This window comes from Scylla paramamosain, chromosome 10, assembly GCF_035594125.1.
Source record: "Scylla paramamosain isolate STU-SP2022 chromosome 10, ASM3559412v1, whole genome shotgun sequence".
NCBI classification, from domain to species: domain Eukaryota; kingdom Metazoa; phylum Arthropoda; class Malacostraca; order Decapoda; family Portunidae; genus Scylla; species Scylla paramamosain.
In genome coordinates, this window is record NC_087160.1 from 26,009,432 (window position 1) to 26,021,931 (window position 12,500).

A 12,500-nucleotide genomic window follows, 5' to 3' on the forward strand; every position below is an offset into this window, starting at 1 on the left:
TTGCGGCTTTAGCTGCTTTCCGGCACGAGTAAGAATACGAACACTGTACTCTTGGTCACGGGGACTGAAGGTTATCATCGTACTTTGGCAACCCATCCGTCAACACTGCGTCTCAACCCGTGCATGCGGTGCGCTTTAGAATAAAAGTGTTATTAGGATTATCATTAGTATCATTATAATTATAATAATTAGAATTATGAATAATATACAGTATACAGGCAGCAGTGGCGAATACCGCTGAATATGGAAATTTCGCTTTTAGTCTCGAACAAAATAAAATGTATGCTGCCTTTCTACACTGTCAATAGCGATAAGTATCCCTAAAGCGCACGACATCCACACCACATGCACTGATTCAGACGGTCAGATTGCCGAAATACGATGACACAACCTTCAGCCCTCGTGACTTCGACTGTAGTGAAGTCCAAGCCAGACAGTGTACTCACCCCCTCCATTCTTCTGGCACAGGTAAGGGAAGCGCCACACGGAGCCCAGGCCCACCGCATACCCGATCACAGCCAGCAGGTATTGCCACTTCGAGTCCCAAGATTCCCTGTCATCCACAGCGCCGTCCCCGGGCTTGGCGGTGGCGCTGGCCTGGATGGCGTCTCCGGGTGGGGGCGCGTCCAGGGCCTCCAGGTCTTTCTCTGAGCGTGTCGGGCTCTGTATGGCCTAGGGAGACAGGGGGCGTGGGTTACGTGGCGCCCTGGACCAGGACCTAAGTGTGACCTGGAGGGGATGTGGTGGTGCCTACTGGTATTACTAAGGTGATCTAGGGTGACCTGGGTTGTCAGTGTGTGGGCAAGGGTGACCTGGGTTAATAGTGTGATTTCAGCTACTAGGATGACCTGGATTGTTAGTGTGTTTAGAGTTTGATGTGGTAGAGTGACCTAAAGGAATATAATGATTTAGTGTGTCGGGGGTAGTAAGTATGAGGCCACTTGATGTGTTTCGGTGAGATGATTTGGTCCTTCCAGATGTTTTGGTGACCTGTACGTGTATTGTAATGGTTGAGGTGGTGTTTGGAATAGGGTGACTAATTATTGTTGTATCCGTGTGTTGTGTTTGAAGGAACGTGATGTGGTAACTGGATCACTTGACGTTTGTGGCAGGATGTGGCGGTTTATTGTGGTATGTAGTGGCGTTTAGTGGTCTGTGGTAGTCTGTGATGATATGTGGTGGTGATTTATGTCTGTGCGGGTTTGTAGTTATCGTCTGTGGCGGTCCATTATTGTCTGTGATGATATGTGGTGGCGGTATACCTCAGTGGCAGTCTGTGTGTGTGTGTGTGTGTGTGGTGGCCTGTAGTGGTATTTGGTGATATATAGTGACAGTTTATAGTGGTCTGGTAGTGGTCTGTGACTCTGGCTTGTCTCTGTGATGCTCAACAGTGGTGCTAAAGGGACGAAAGAAAGATCAGGCTGTGTATTTTGCTGTCACCTCGTTGTCTTGGGAAGGAAAATTAGAGGCACTGGTGTTTTACCTGCCGCGGGAGTTGCAGGTGTGCTTGGTTGTGGGTACTGAGAGTGAAGCGGTGCGTGTATGAGCAATAGAAAGAAAATGTTATGTTTGAGTTTGTGTACGAGAGAGAGAGAGAGAGAGAGAGAGAGAGAGAGAGAGAGAGAGAGAGAGAGAGAGAGAGAGAGAGAGAGAGAGAGAGAGAGAGAGAGAGAGAGAGAGAGATACCAAAATCGTATAAAACAGAGGGAGGGAACAGTCCTTGACATTGAGGAAGCGTGCTGAAGAGTCCCGGTGTCCAGGCCTGATCCAGTCCTTCCTGAGGGTCTGAACCAGCAGGAAGAACGGGAGGAGGTGGGAGAAGAAAGGAGGTGGAGGAGGAGGAGGAGGAGGAGGAGGAGGAGGAGGAGGAGGAGGAGGAGGAGGAGGAGGAGGAGACAAAAAGAGGAGGTTTAAGAATTTACCTAATAAAAGAAAAATAGTAAACAGAGGTGTCATGTGTGTGTGTGGTGTGTGTGTGTGTGTGTGTGTGTGTGTGTGTAAGTCTTGGGGTGGATCGTGGAGAGAGGAGAATGGTGGTAGTGTTGGTGGGTTGGTGGATGAATAATTATTACATTCTTTGCCCGGGGGGGAAGGGGCGGGAACGGGGGAGAGTCAAGGGTGTGATGAATTAGGGAGGCGGGAGGGAGATTTATGCATGAGTGTGATGCGGAGACAGATGAATGTGTGGATGGATGGGTGGATGAACGGATGGATGGGTGGCAGGTCAGTCAGTGATAAGGGTAGCTCGCGGTGGATGGTGATGATGGCTGTCTGGCAGGCGGCCATGCAGAGGAGAAAAAGATCATGGCAGACGGGCCGCGAAGGAAGAAAAGTGCTGTTAAATGGTCATGGAGACAAAAAAAAAAAAGTACAATAAACCAGCAGATGGGCCATTCTGGCAGGAAGAGCCGGCAGGCCACAGGCTGAAATCTGCCGCCCCGTCCTACCTTGATCTGCGGGAAAAGACCCTCGCCAGGAAGAGAGGGAGTTGTAAGTTATTAGACACCGAGACGACACCCGCTACTCTACACTGTCAAGCGGCAGCAGGTGTGTCTCAAGAAGCAGGAAACACGGCATGCACACCTGCGGGGGCTGCTGGGCTCATGCGTCCACACTTACCTGGCGGGTGAAGAGATAGTCTGTCAAGCTAGAGACACAGGGCACAGGAAGGGATCGAGGATCAAAATGTATCCTCCTCCGAGTGAAAAATTTCTCTCTTTCTTTGGGGCAAGATGGCGGGGCGGGGGCGGGGACCGTACGGAATCATGCAGGTGACATGCGACTGAAGGAGGGAGGCGCCTCCGCCCGCCTGTGAACGAGATCAAGTACAAAACTGTAATATTCCAGCAACAGCTGGTCAAGATGAGGGACGCGAGGCCGAGGAGAGCTAGGTCAAAAATAAATTTCATTCGAGTAAAAAAATAAGTTCTCTCGAAATGCAAAAAATAATAAAATAATGACATAGTGCTGCGAGAGTATGAGAGTCCCGCGGTGTGCTCAGTAGAGGCTGCAGATGCTTCATGTGAGTTGAGTGTTAACAAAGCCAATACAGTGACTACAGGTGCGAGATAAGTGATCAAGAGTGCAGGTGAAGAGTTAGTCAAGGTGAGGTAAGACGCCCCTCTACCAACCTACTGAGAGAGGTCCTCAGCGGCCGCCCACGCCTCCACCCACGCCCACAGTCAAGTGCTGGGCTATGCTGGGGTAACGGAAATGGGTTAGGCTGCCGAGGAGGGAAGGGACGGCGGGGTGGCAGGGGAGGGGCGGGGCGGGGCTCTGTAAGGAGGGCGGGAGGCACGAGCGGCCCGGCAGCGTGGAGCCCGGGGCACTGAGCACGGGCTGGGGTGAGGCTTTGTGCTCCACCTGGGGCGACAGAGTGAGTAAAGGGCTTCTGTTGAAGTTATCACTTGCAAACATGGTTGTTATGTGTGGCTCAAAAGAGTGACTGGCACCAGTACTAATGCCTCAATTTCTCATGACCTCTTAGGGAGAAATACACTTGTTGTTTTGATCTATACTTGTTAACCTAGACAAAATTATCAAAGGCCAAGGCAACAGGCAATGGCTGGACCTACTTATAACTTATTTACAGGTCTTACTTAGCTCGTGTGAAGTAGCTGTTGCGAAGCCTCCATGATGCTAGCGGGGGGAGGGGCAGCTATGGGGGGAGGAAGGGGTCACAAGCAGCTACACGTGACCTGACCAAGCCTGACCCAGGGCAGTACTAACCTTGAAGACCATGCAGCCGAGAGTGTGGCGTGGCAGAGAGGAGAGAGAGAGAGAGAGAGAGAGAGAGAGAGAGAGAGAGAGAGAGAGAGAGAGAGAGAGAGAGAGAGAGAGAGAGAGAGAGAGAGAGAGAGAGAGAGAGAGAGAGAGAGAGAGAGACTAAGCAGGTGATACAGTGACAGGTGTACGTAGTTTGTCAAGCAAATTTCACTTCAGTTCCTTTACTAAAACGCTAATCTACACACACACACACACACACACACACACACACACACACACACACACACACACACACACACACACACACACACACACACATACTAATGACTCTCAGTAAGCCCCTTCCTTACGTGTGTGCGTTTGTGTACACCATTCTGTATGTGTACATTGTCATGTGTACTCTCTCTCTCTCTCTCTCTCTCTCTCTCTCTCTCTCTCTCTCTCTCTCTCTCTCTCTCTCTCTCTCTCTCTCTCTCTCTCTCTCTCTCTCTCTCTCTCTCTCTCTCTCTCTCTCTCGTTTAAATTATGGCACTCCTCTTAACTCTCTTTCTTTGTTAAGTCTCTTTATTTATTCTTTCTCTTTTCATTGATTACTTGTTTTCCTCCTCGACTTCTTTTTTATTTCTTATTTATTTATGTTTTTTTCTTTTACCCCGAGCGCTTTTCTTTCTTTTTTCTTCTTTTTTTTTTTGTCTTTCTCTAGCACCCAACTTTTTCTTTTTGTTTCTTCTTTCTTTGACTTTTTGTAACGCTCAACACTTTTTTTCCCTAGTAGCTACATTTTTTTTTTTTAGCACATAGCAACATTTTTCCCTTCGTATTTTTCTCTCTTTTGTATTCCTTTCCCTTTCTCTTTCCTTCGTATCTCACCATCTTCCCCCTTCCCTTCTTTTATATTCTGGGGCTGTGCGTTGATTGTATTTTTCTTATTCTCTTTCTCTCTCTCTCTCTCTGTCTCTCGTCTTTGTCCCCTACATTCCGTCCTTCCTTCCTTTCCTCCCTCCCTTCCTCCCTTCCTCCCTTCATTTTTCTTTCCCTTTCGGTATGTTTTTTATGTCATATCTATTTTTGAACGGTAAGTTTTGTTCCTCGCACTACGCAGACGACTCACAGGTTATTTCTGATTAGTCACGTGGAACTGAATTCTTTCGTTAAAAATTTGCCTCTCTGCTTTATATATAGACGCTTATTTATATCTTTACTTTCCCTCCTGAATGATTCTATATTTAGTGTTTATTCTAGTGAGTTCGTTTTTTTTTTCATTTTCTTTTTCTTTCCGTGTTCCTTTTATATTTCAGAGAGAGAGAGAGAGAGAGAGAGAGAGAGAGAGAGAGAGAGAGAGAGAGAGAGAGAGAGAGAGAGAGAGAGAGAGAGAGAGAGAGAGACTTAGAGAAAGTTTGAGATAAAGACAATTGTCAGGATTGGTTTCCAAAGTATATATTTCTGGTTTTATCCAGGAACACTGCTGGTAAATGTTATAGTTCTCTCTATCCCTCTTTTCTCTTTATTTTCTCCCCCTTTCTTTCATTTTGCTGTTATCTCTTTATTCATCTCTCTCTCTCTCTCTCTCTCTCTCTCTCTCTCTCTCTCTCTCTCTCTCTCTCTCTCTCATTTTGACACATCTACACTCACATACAATTAGCCACACACACACACACACACACACACACACACACACACACACACACACACACACACACACACACATACTAACAAACAAGTAACGCAACAACGGTACCAAACAACAACAATAAATAACAATAACAAACCACAACAACAATAATTATAACAACAACAAGAACATCAATAAACAACAACAACAACAACAACAACAATAACAACAACAACAACAACAACAACAACAACAACAACAACAACACCTATGAGAACACTTATCAGGCACGAAAGAAAGAAAGAAAGAAAGAAAGAAAGAAAAAACACGAAGAAAAAAAAATCACATTAAAAAAACAACAAAAACAAAAACAAATAAATAAAACAACACCATAAAATATTTCCGAGAGGTTTCCAAGAATGTTTAGTATATAAATATTTTTGTGGTGGGTAATTTTGTTTTCATTTCATTTTGTTGGTGGTCACCGGGAAGAACAAGAATGAGATAAGTCACTCCAGCAGACAAGTAAAGCTTTCAACACGGCCACTCTGAGCTGGGCGAGGAAGCGAGTGAAGAGTTAGTGGCAGTGGCAGCAGTGGGTAGGAGTTTTCCAGGTAGTGCTTTAGTGCATGAGGGACAGAGGGAGGGAAGGAGGCACAGCTGGAGGGAAGAAAAGGTTAAGGGGGCTTAGGAGTGTGAGGGCAAGAAAGGAGGTGGGTGCTTGTAGTGGAGGTGCGGAGTGCATGAGGAAGTGCTTGTGACAGGAGGTGGTGGGTGCTTGTGCTTGTGGGCGGCAGGAGGGAGAGAGGCAGGGAGGTCGAGGGGAGGATGTGCGTGAGGGGTGCGGTGCGTGAGTGCGAGGAATGCGTAGGGAGAAGGGAAGAGCTGGGGGTTGGGACAAGGGAGGTAGAGTGAGGCAAGTGCATGAGGAAAGTGCGTGAGGATGAGTGCGTGGGAACGACGGTCCACAGAGCAGACTACCGGAGTGCTGGATCACACGGCAGCGGGTGTGGGTGTTTGAGGTGCGTGGCGGGGCCTTGGCGGGGCGCGAACCCAGGTGGCAAGGGGGCGGCCAGCGACGGGCCAGCGACGAGCTCACACAGGCCTTCGTGAGCTCAGGTTTTTGCGCCTCCAGGTGACAGCCAGGTGTTGTCTGGGGTCCTAGTTCGCCTCCTTACCCCCTGAGCTCCCCCTGCCCCGCCCACACCAGGTAACTTGTGGGTGGTGGGCGTGATATGCTAGCCAATCCTACCAAGCGTGTGTTCAAAGTGGGTGAGTGGGCGGACTTTACTTACTTCCTCTGGGATGGTCACACTGGTGGTCCTTTTCTTCACACTTTGTCTTCTCTAAAGGGGAAAGGGGAAGAAAAGAGGTTGAGAGGTGATCCACATAACACCACGGTAAACAAGAAAGACTGAGAGACAAACAAAAGTGTCCTGGCATATCTGTCTGAAAGAGTCATCATCTCTGGACAGTTAGTTACGAGTACCACATGAAAGGGGAGAGAGGGAGGGAGGGAGGGTCGGTACGGGATGGCAGGGATGGAGGGAGGGGAGTGGAAGGGAAGGGGAGGAGTGGAAAAAAAACAACTCGCCCACAGATCCGTCCTTCCCCCGAGGATGAGGAGGTGAGGGGAAATGGTAGGGAGGGAGGGAGGGAGGGAGAGAGGGAGGGAGGAAAGGCAGGGATGCTAACTCTGGCGGGACGTAAAACATGAAATTTTCCTCGTACCGAAAGTTGGACTTGACTGGGATTTTGGCGTCTGCCGACCGAAGGCGAGGGAGAATGAAGAGGACAAGAAGAAAAGAAGGAGGACAGAGAAAAAAAGAGGAGGAAGACAAGGAGAAAATAGAGCATGAAGAGGACAGGAAGAAGAGGAGGGTGGAGAAGAAAAAAACACAGGAATAAAGGGAAATATAGAACAATAAGGATGAAGAAAATGAAGTGAAAGTATGAAAATGAAAACAGAAAGACAAGATAGAGATAGGACAAATGAAGAAGGAACAGGAGGGAGAAGATGGAGGAAAATATACAAGAAAGAATAGGAAGAGGAAGAGCGAGAAACAAAAGAAGAGGAAGGTGTAAGAAGAGGCCCAGGATGCAAAATGATAATGAGGAGGAGAAGGAAGAGGAGGAGGAGGAGGCAGGACAAGAACGAGGACAAGAACACGAACAGGAAGAAATGAGAAAGTGGGGTGCAAGACGTGACGAGAAACGAGGAATGAAAGAATGAGCAAGGAAGCAAGAAGAGGAGGAGAAAATTAGAGGATGGAATGCAGATGAAAGAATAGAAGATGAAGAAGGAGAAGAAGAAGTAGAAAGAATGATGATGATGATGACATTTGGACACGTAACTTTTTAATTCATGTGCATCACGAACAACAACAACGACACGGAGGGAAGTGGAGGGAAGGGAGGGAGGCAGGGAGGGAGGGAAGTGGAGGAAAGCGACTGGGGGATGTTGAAAAATAATTTGCTGGTGGAAGACAAAGAATGAAAGAAAACGTGTGGTGGTGAATTTTGTGGGGAATGTGAAAAAAAAAAAAGTGATCCTGCTGCTGCTTCTCTTGTGGGTGTTATCTTCTTTCCTCCTCCTCCTCCTCCTCCTCCTCCTATTTTCTTCTTCTTCCTTGATTTGATTTTTCCCCTTGCTTTCTTTCTGTCTTACCTTATTTTTTTTTGTATTTTAGAGTTTCTGTATTCTCTTTTATTTTCTCTTTGTCTTCTTCCTCCTCTTATGTCTGTTCTGTTCCTTTCTTTCTTTCTCTCTTTCTTCCTTTCTTTCTTCCTTTCTTTCTTCCTTTCTTCTTCTTCTTCTTCTTCTGCTTCTTCTTCTTCTTCTTCTTCTTCTTCTTCTTCTTCTTCTTCTTCTTCTTCTTCTTCTTCTTCTTCTTCTTCTTCTTCTTTCTTCTTCTTCTTCTTCTGGTATTATTATTTTACTCTTTCTCTTCCTCATCCTCCTCCTCCTCCTCCTCCTCCTCCTGCATTACATCCCATACAATCACCATTAGCCCATTGATTACAGACTTCCTCCTCCTCCTCCTCCTCCTCCTCCGCATGACACACATCAGTGCTGACGGTGCGGAGTGCTGATGATACCACCCTGCACTTTTCCACGTCTTTTCATAGACGTCCAACCCTTCAGGAGGTAAACATATCACGCAGGGAAGCCACAGAACGCCTGACTTCTGATCTTTCTAAAATTTCTGATTGGGGCAGAGCAAACTTGGTATTGTTCAATGCCTCAAAAACTCAATTCCTCCATCTATCAACTCGACACAATCTTCCAGACAACTATCCCCTCTTCTTCAATGACACTCAACTATCCCCCTCTTCTACACTGAACATCCTCGGTCTGTCCTTTACTTATAATCTGAACTGGAAACTTCACATCTCATCTCTAGCTAAAACAGCTTCCATGAAGTTAGGTGTTCTGAGACGTCTCCGCCAGTTTTTCTCACCCCCGCAGCTGCTAACTCTGTACAAGGGCCTTATCCGTCCATGTATGGAGTATGCTTCACATGTCTGGGGGGGTTCCACTCATACTGCTGTTCTAGACAGGGTGGAATCAAAAGCTTTTCGTCTCATCAACTCCTCTCCTCTAACTGACTGTCTTCAGCCTCTCTCTCACCGCCGCAATGTTGCATCTCTAGCTGTCTTCTACCGCTATTTTCATGCTAACTGCTCTTCTGATCTTGCTAACTGCATGCCTCCCCTCCTTCCGCGGCCTCGCTGCACAAGACTTTCTTCTTTCTCTCACTCCTATTCTGTCCACCTCTCTAACGCAAGAGTTAACCAGTATTCTCAATCATTCATCCCTTTCTCTGGTAAACTCTGGAACTCCTTGCCTGCTTCTGTATTTCCACCTTCCTATGACTTGAATTCCTTCAAGAGGGAGGTTTCAAGACACTTATCCACCAATTTTTGACCACTGCTTTGACCCTTTTAGGGACTGGCATTTCAGTGGGCATTTTTTTTATTAGATTTTTGTTGCCCTTGGCCAGTATCCTTCCTACATAAAAAAAAAAAAAAAAAAAAAAAAAAGGGTAAAGAGAACTTGTTGGCAAGGCTTTGGAGATGTGCGTGCGTGCGTGCGTGCGTGCGTGCGTGCGTGCGTGCGTGCGTGTGTGTGTGTGGTGTGTGTGTGTGTGTGTGTGTGTGTGTGTGTGTGTGTGTGTGTGTGTGTGTGTTAATCTGTGATAATTGAGATGTCTGCGTATATTTCTGTCAGTCTGTCTGTCTGTCTGTCTGTCTCTCTGTTTGTCTGTCTATCTGTCTATCTATCTATCTATCTATCTATCTATCTATCTATCTATCTATCTATCTTTTTTTTTTGTTTCTTTTTTTCTTTTTATCTATTTCTCTATTTATTTATTTATTTATTTTATCAAAATATTTTCATGTATCTTGTTATTGATATCTTCATCAGTCTGTCTATCTATCTATTTATGTATTCATCCACCCATCCATTCATTCATTCGTCCATCTATTGATCTCTTTATCCATCCATTTATCCATTGATCCATTTCTCTGTCTATCTACCAACCTATTTAGCACCTATCCATCTATCTACATACACCATCCCAAATTCTTTTCCACCATCCCGCACCACCATCACGACCACCATCTATCACGAACCACAAAGAACCACCCAATAACCGACATGTGCACTACTACTGTTTGTTCTTCCTTCGTGTTCGTGGAGTGTGGGTGCTTGGGCGTGGGGTGCGTGTGCGTGAGCGGCCTTCATGTGGGTGTGGGCGGCCTTCATGTGGGTGGACTGGCTGTTATTGTTCCCGCCCACAGCTTTATTGATCCGTGCCTTCTTCCCCGCCTCCTCCATAGCGTCTCCCCAACCTTCTTCCCCAGCAACATCTCCGCCAGACACACACACACACACACTCTCTCTCTCTCTCTCTCTCTCTCTCTCTCTCTCTCTCTCTCTCTCTCTCTCTCTCTCTCTCTCTCTCTCTCGCTCTCGCTTTGAATGTGGTGTGTGTGTGTGTGTGTGTGTGTGTGTGGTGTGTGTGTGTGTGTGTGTGTGTGTGTGTGTGTGTGTGTGTGGTGTGATTCTATAATTTTACTCTGTTTGAAGAGGAAATGAGGGAGAGAGAGAGAGAGAGAGAGAGAGAGAGAGAGAGAGAGAGAGAGAGAGAGAGAGAGAGAGAGAGAGAGAGAGAGAGTAAACTGAGACCCACTTTCTCTCTCTCTCTCTCTCTCTCTCTCTCTCTCTCTCTCTCTCTCTCTCTCTCTCTCTCTCTAAATCTAAATCTAAAGCATAAACTGCATCCTCACTGTCATTTGTGCGTGTGCGTGTGTGTGTGTGTGTGTGTGTGTGTGTGTGTGTGTGTGTGTGTGTGTGTGTGTGTGTGTGTGTGTGTGTGTGTGTGTGTGTGTTCTCAGAGGAGCAAGAAGGCACACGATTGGTGAGTTAGTGGCGGCACAGGAGCCAATCAGTCCGCACCTCTGTCTCTTTCGCTTCCTAGGCAGCCAATAGGGACTCAGCTTGTCACGATCTTGTCTCATCTCTTTTTTTTCTTTCCTCTCCATTACCGACTCCTCTCTCTCTCTCTCTCTCTCTCTCTCTCTCTCTCTCTCTCTCTCTCTCACAGTAAACGCTTCTGTTATCCCTTCCTTCCTTTTTCTAATGATTTCTCTCTCTCTCTCTCTCTCTCTCTCTCTCTCTCTCTCTCTCTCTCTCTCTCTCTCTCTCTCTCTCTCTCTCTCTCTCTCTCTCTCTCTGCTCTATCTATCTACTATCTATTTTACCCAGTCTCCTTTCCTCTCCCTCATTTCCTTCTGTCCTCACCCCCTCTTCCTTTTCCTCTCCTTTTTCCCTCACTGCCTTAGCCTCGCCGTCATCACCACACCTTCACTTTATCCTCCAAAACACCTCCCTCCTTTAATAATAACGTGTGGGCCCCAAGAGATCATTCGTTCCTCGTAATTAGACGTTTCAGGTGTAAACAAGAGGTGAGTCGCGTTGTTTACCCCATCTTACCTGAATATGTCACCTGAATATCTCCTGGCAAATACGTAAACATGCTAATGGAAGGGAGGGAAAAATTAAAGATAATTTCCTTATTCTATGTTTGTTTTTCGTGATTTGTTTATTATTTTTCTGTTCTCTGCTTCGGTTGTTATTGTATTTTCTCTTCTTGTATGTTCTCTTTCCTTTTTTTTATTATATTTTGGTTATAAAGACAAAATCCAGTTTGTTTTTTCTTGTATGTTGTTTCTCCTTTTTTCCTGTTAACTTTTTTACTTCTCGTTGGTTACAAGAAGAATCTTATTGTTTCTTTTTTTTTTTTAGTAATTTCTTTTACTAACTTTTTAGTGACTTGTTCATCTTTGTGTCTTCTGCTTCACATATATTGTTGTAATACTTTCCTCTTTGCGTGTGTGTTCCCTTCCTATTACTGCTTCTTTTCCTCTCTCGGTATTTAGAAAAGGTTCCTCCATATATGCCAATTTCTAGTTACTTCTTTAGCTTCATGTCATTCGTATTGGTTGTTGGTGTTTTCATTGTTCTGTGTCTTTTTATATTTTCTTTCTCTTCGGTTCTTCGTTATAGAGAGAAAAAACAAACACATTTATAAATGTCCTATTTTTAGTATTTTGGTTCAGATTCACGTCATGTACATAAGTGTTCGACTGTTCCTCTTTCTGTATTCTCTATTTTTCTTTATATTTGCTTTTTCTTTGCTCTTCATGCTACTATCTTCATGAAAAAAAAAAAATCAACCCATACATACAGTACATTTTCGCCTTGACCACAGTGAACGTCAGATGTTGGAGAAGCATAACAGGTGGCAAGGGGAAGCGACAGGTGTGAAGTAGGTGGCAGGTACGTTCGTTAAGGTGTGTGGATAAAGGTATCAGATGGAGGGACTAAAGGGAACACTTGTATGAATAGGAATATTGGGATCTGGATGGACAGTATTTGATGTGAGGGTAAGATAGAGGCAGAAAGGACAGGTGTGTAAGGATAAAGGTGTGTAAAGGTAATGCATGTAGGGATACAGGAAATAAGTATAAAAGTGGACGAAACAGGTGTAGAGGAAGAGGGACGGGTGCGGACAGGTGAAAGGGGACTGGTAACATGTATCGGGAAAGCAGTTAATATGTATTGGAAATGATGAGGACGAGTGTAGAAGGAAAG

At 45.7% G+C, this 12,500-nt stretch overlaps 1 protein-coding gene across 1 annotated transcript in view; it reads right to left on the reverse strand.

Annotated features, from left to right (window-relative positions):
- The window catches only part of LOC135104544 (sodium-dependent neutral amino acid transporter B(0)AT3-like), a 76,996-nt gene extending 66,108 nt beyond the window's left edge, over positions 1–10,888 (reverse strand). Inside the window, exons 1-3 of the mRNA XM_064012118.1 lie at positions 10,760–10,888; positions 6,634–6,684; positions 447–672 (exon numbers count right to left, since the gene is read on the reverse strand). Of these exons, the coding sequence (XP_063868188.1) occupies positions 447–672; positions 6,634–6,684; positions 10,760–10,888 (406 nt within the window). The remainder of the gene's footprint in view (positions 1–446; positions 673–6,633; positions 6,685–10,759) is intronic.
- Positions 10,889–12,500: the final 1,612 nt, after the last annotated feature.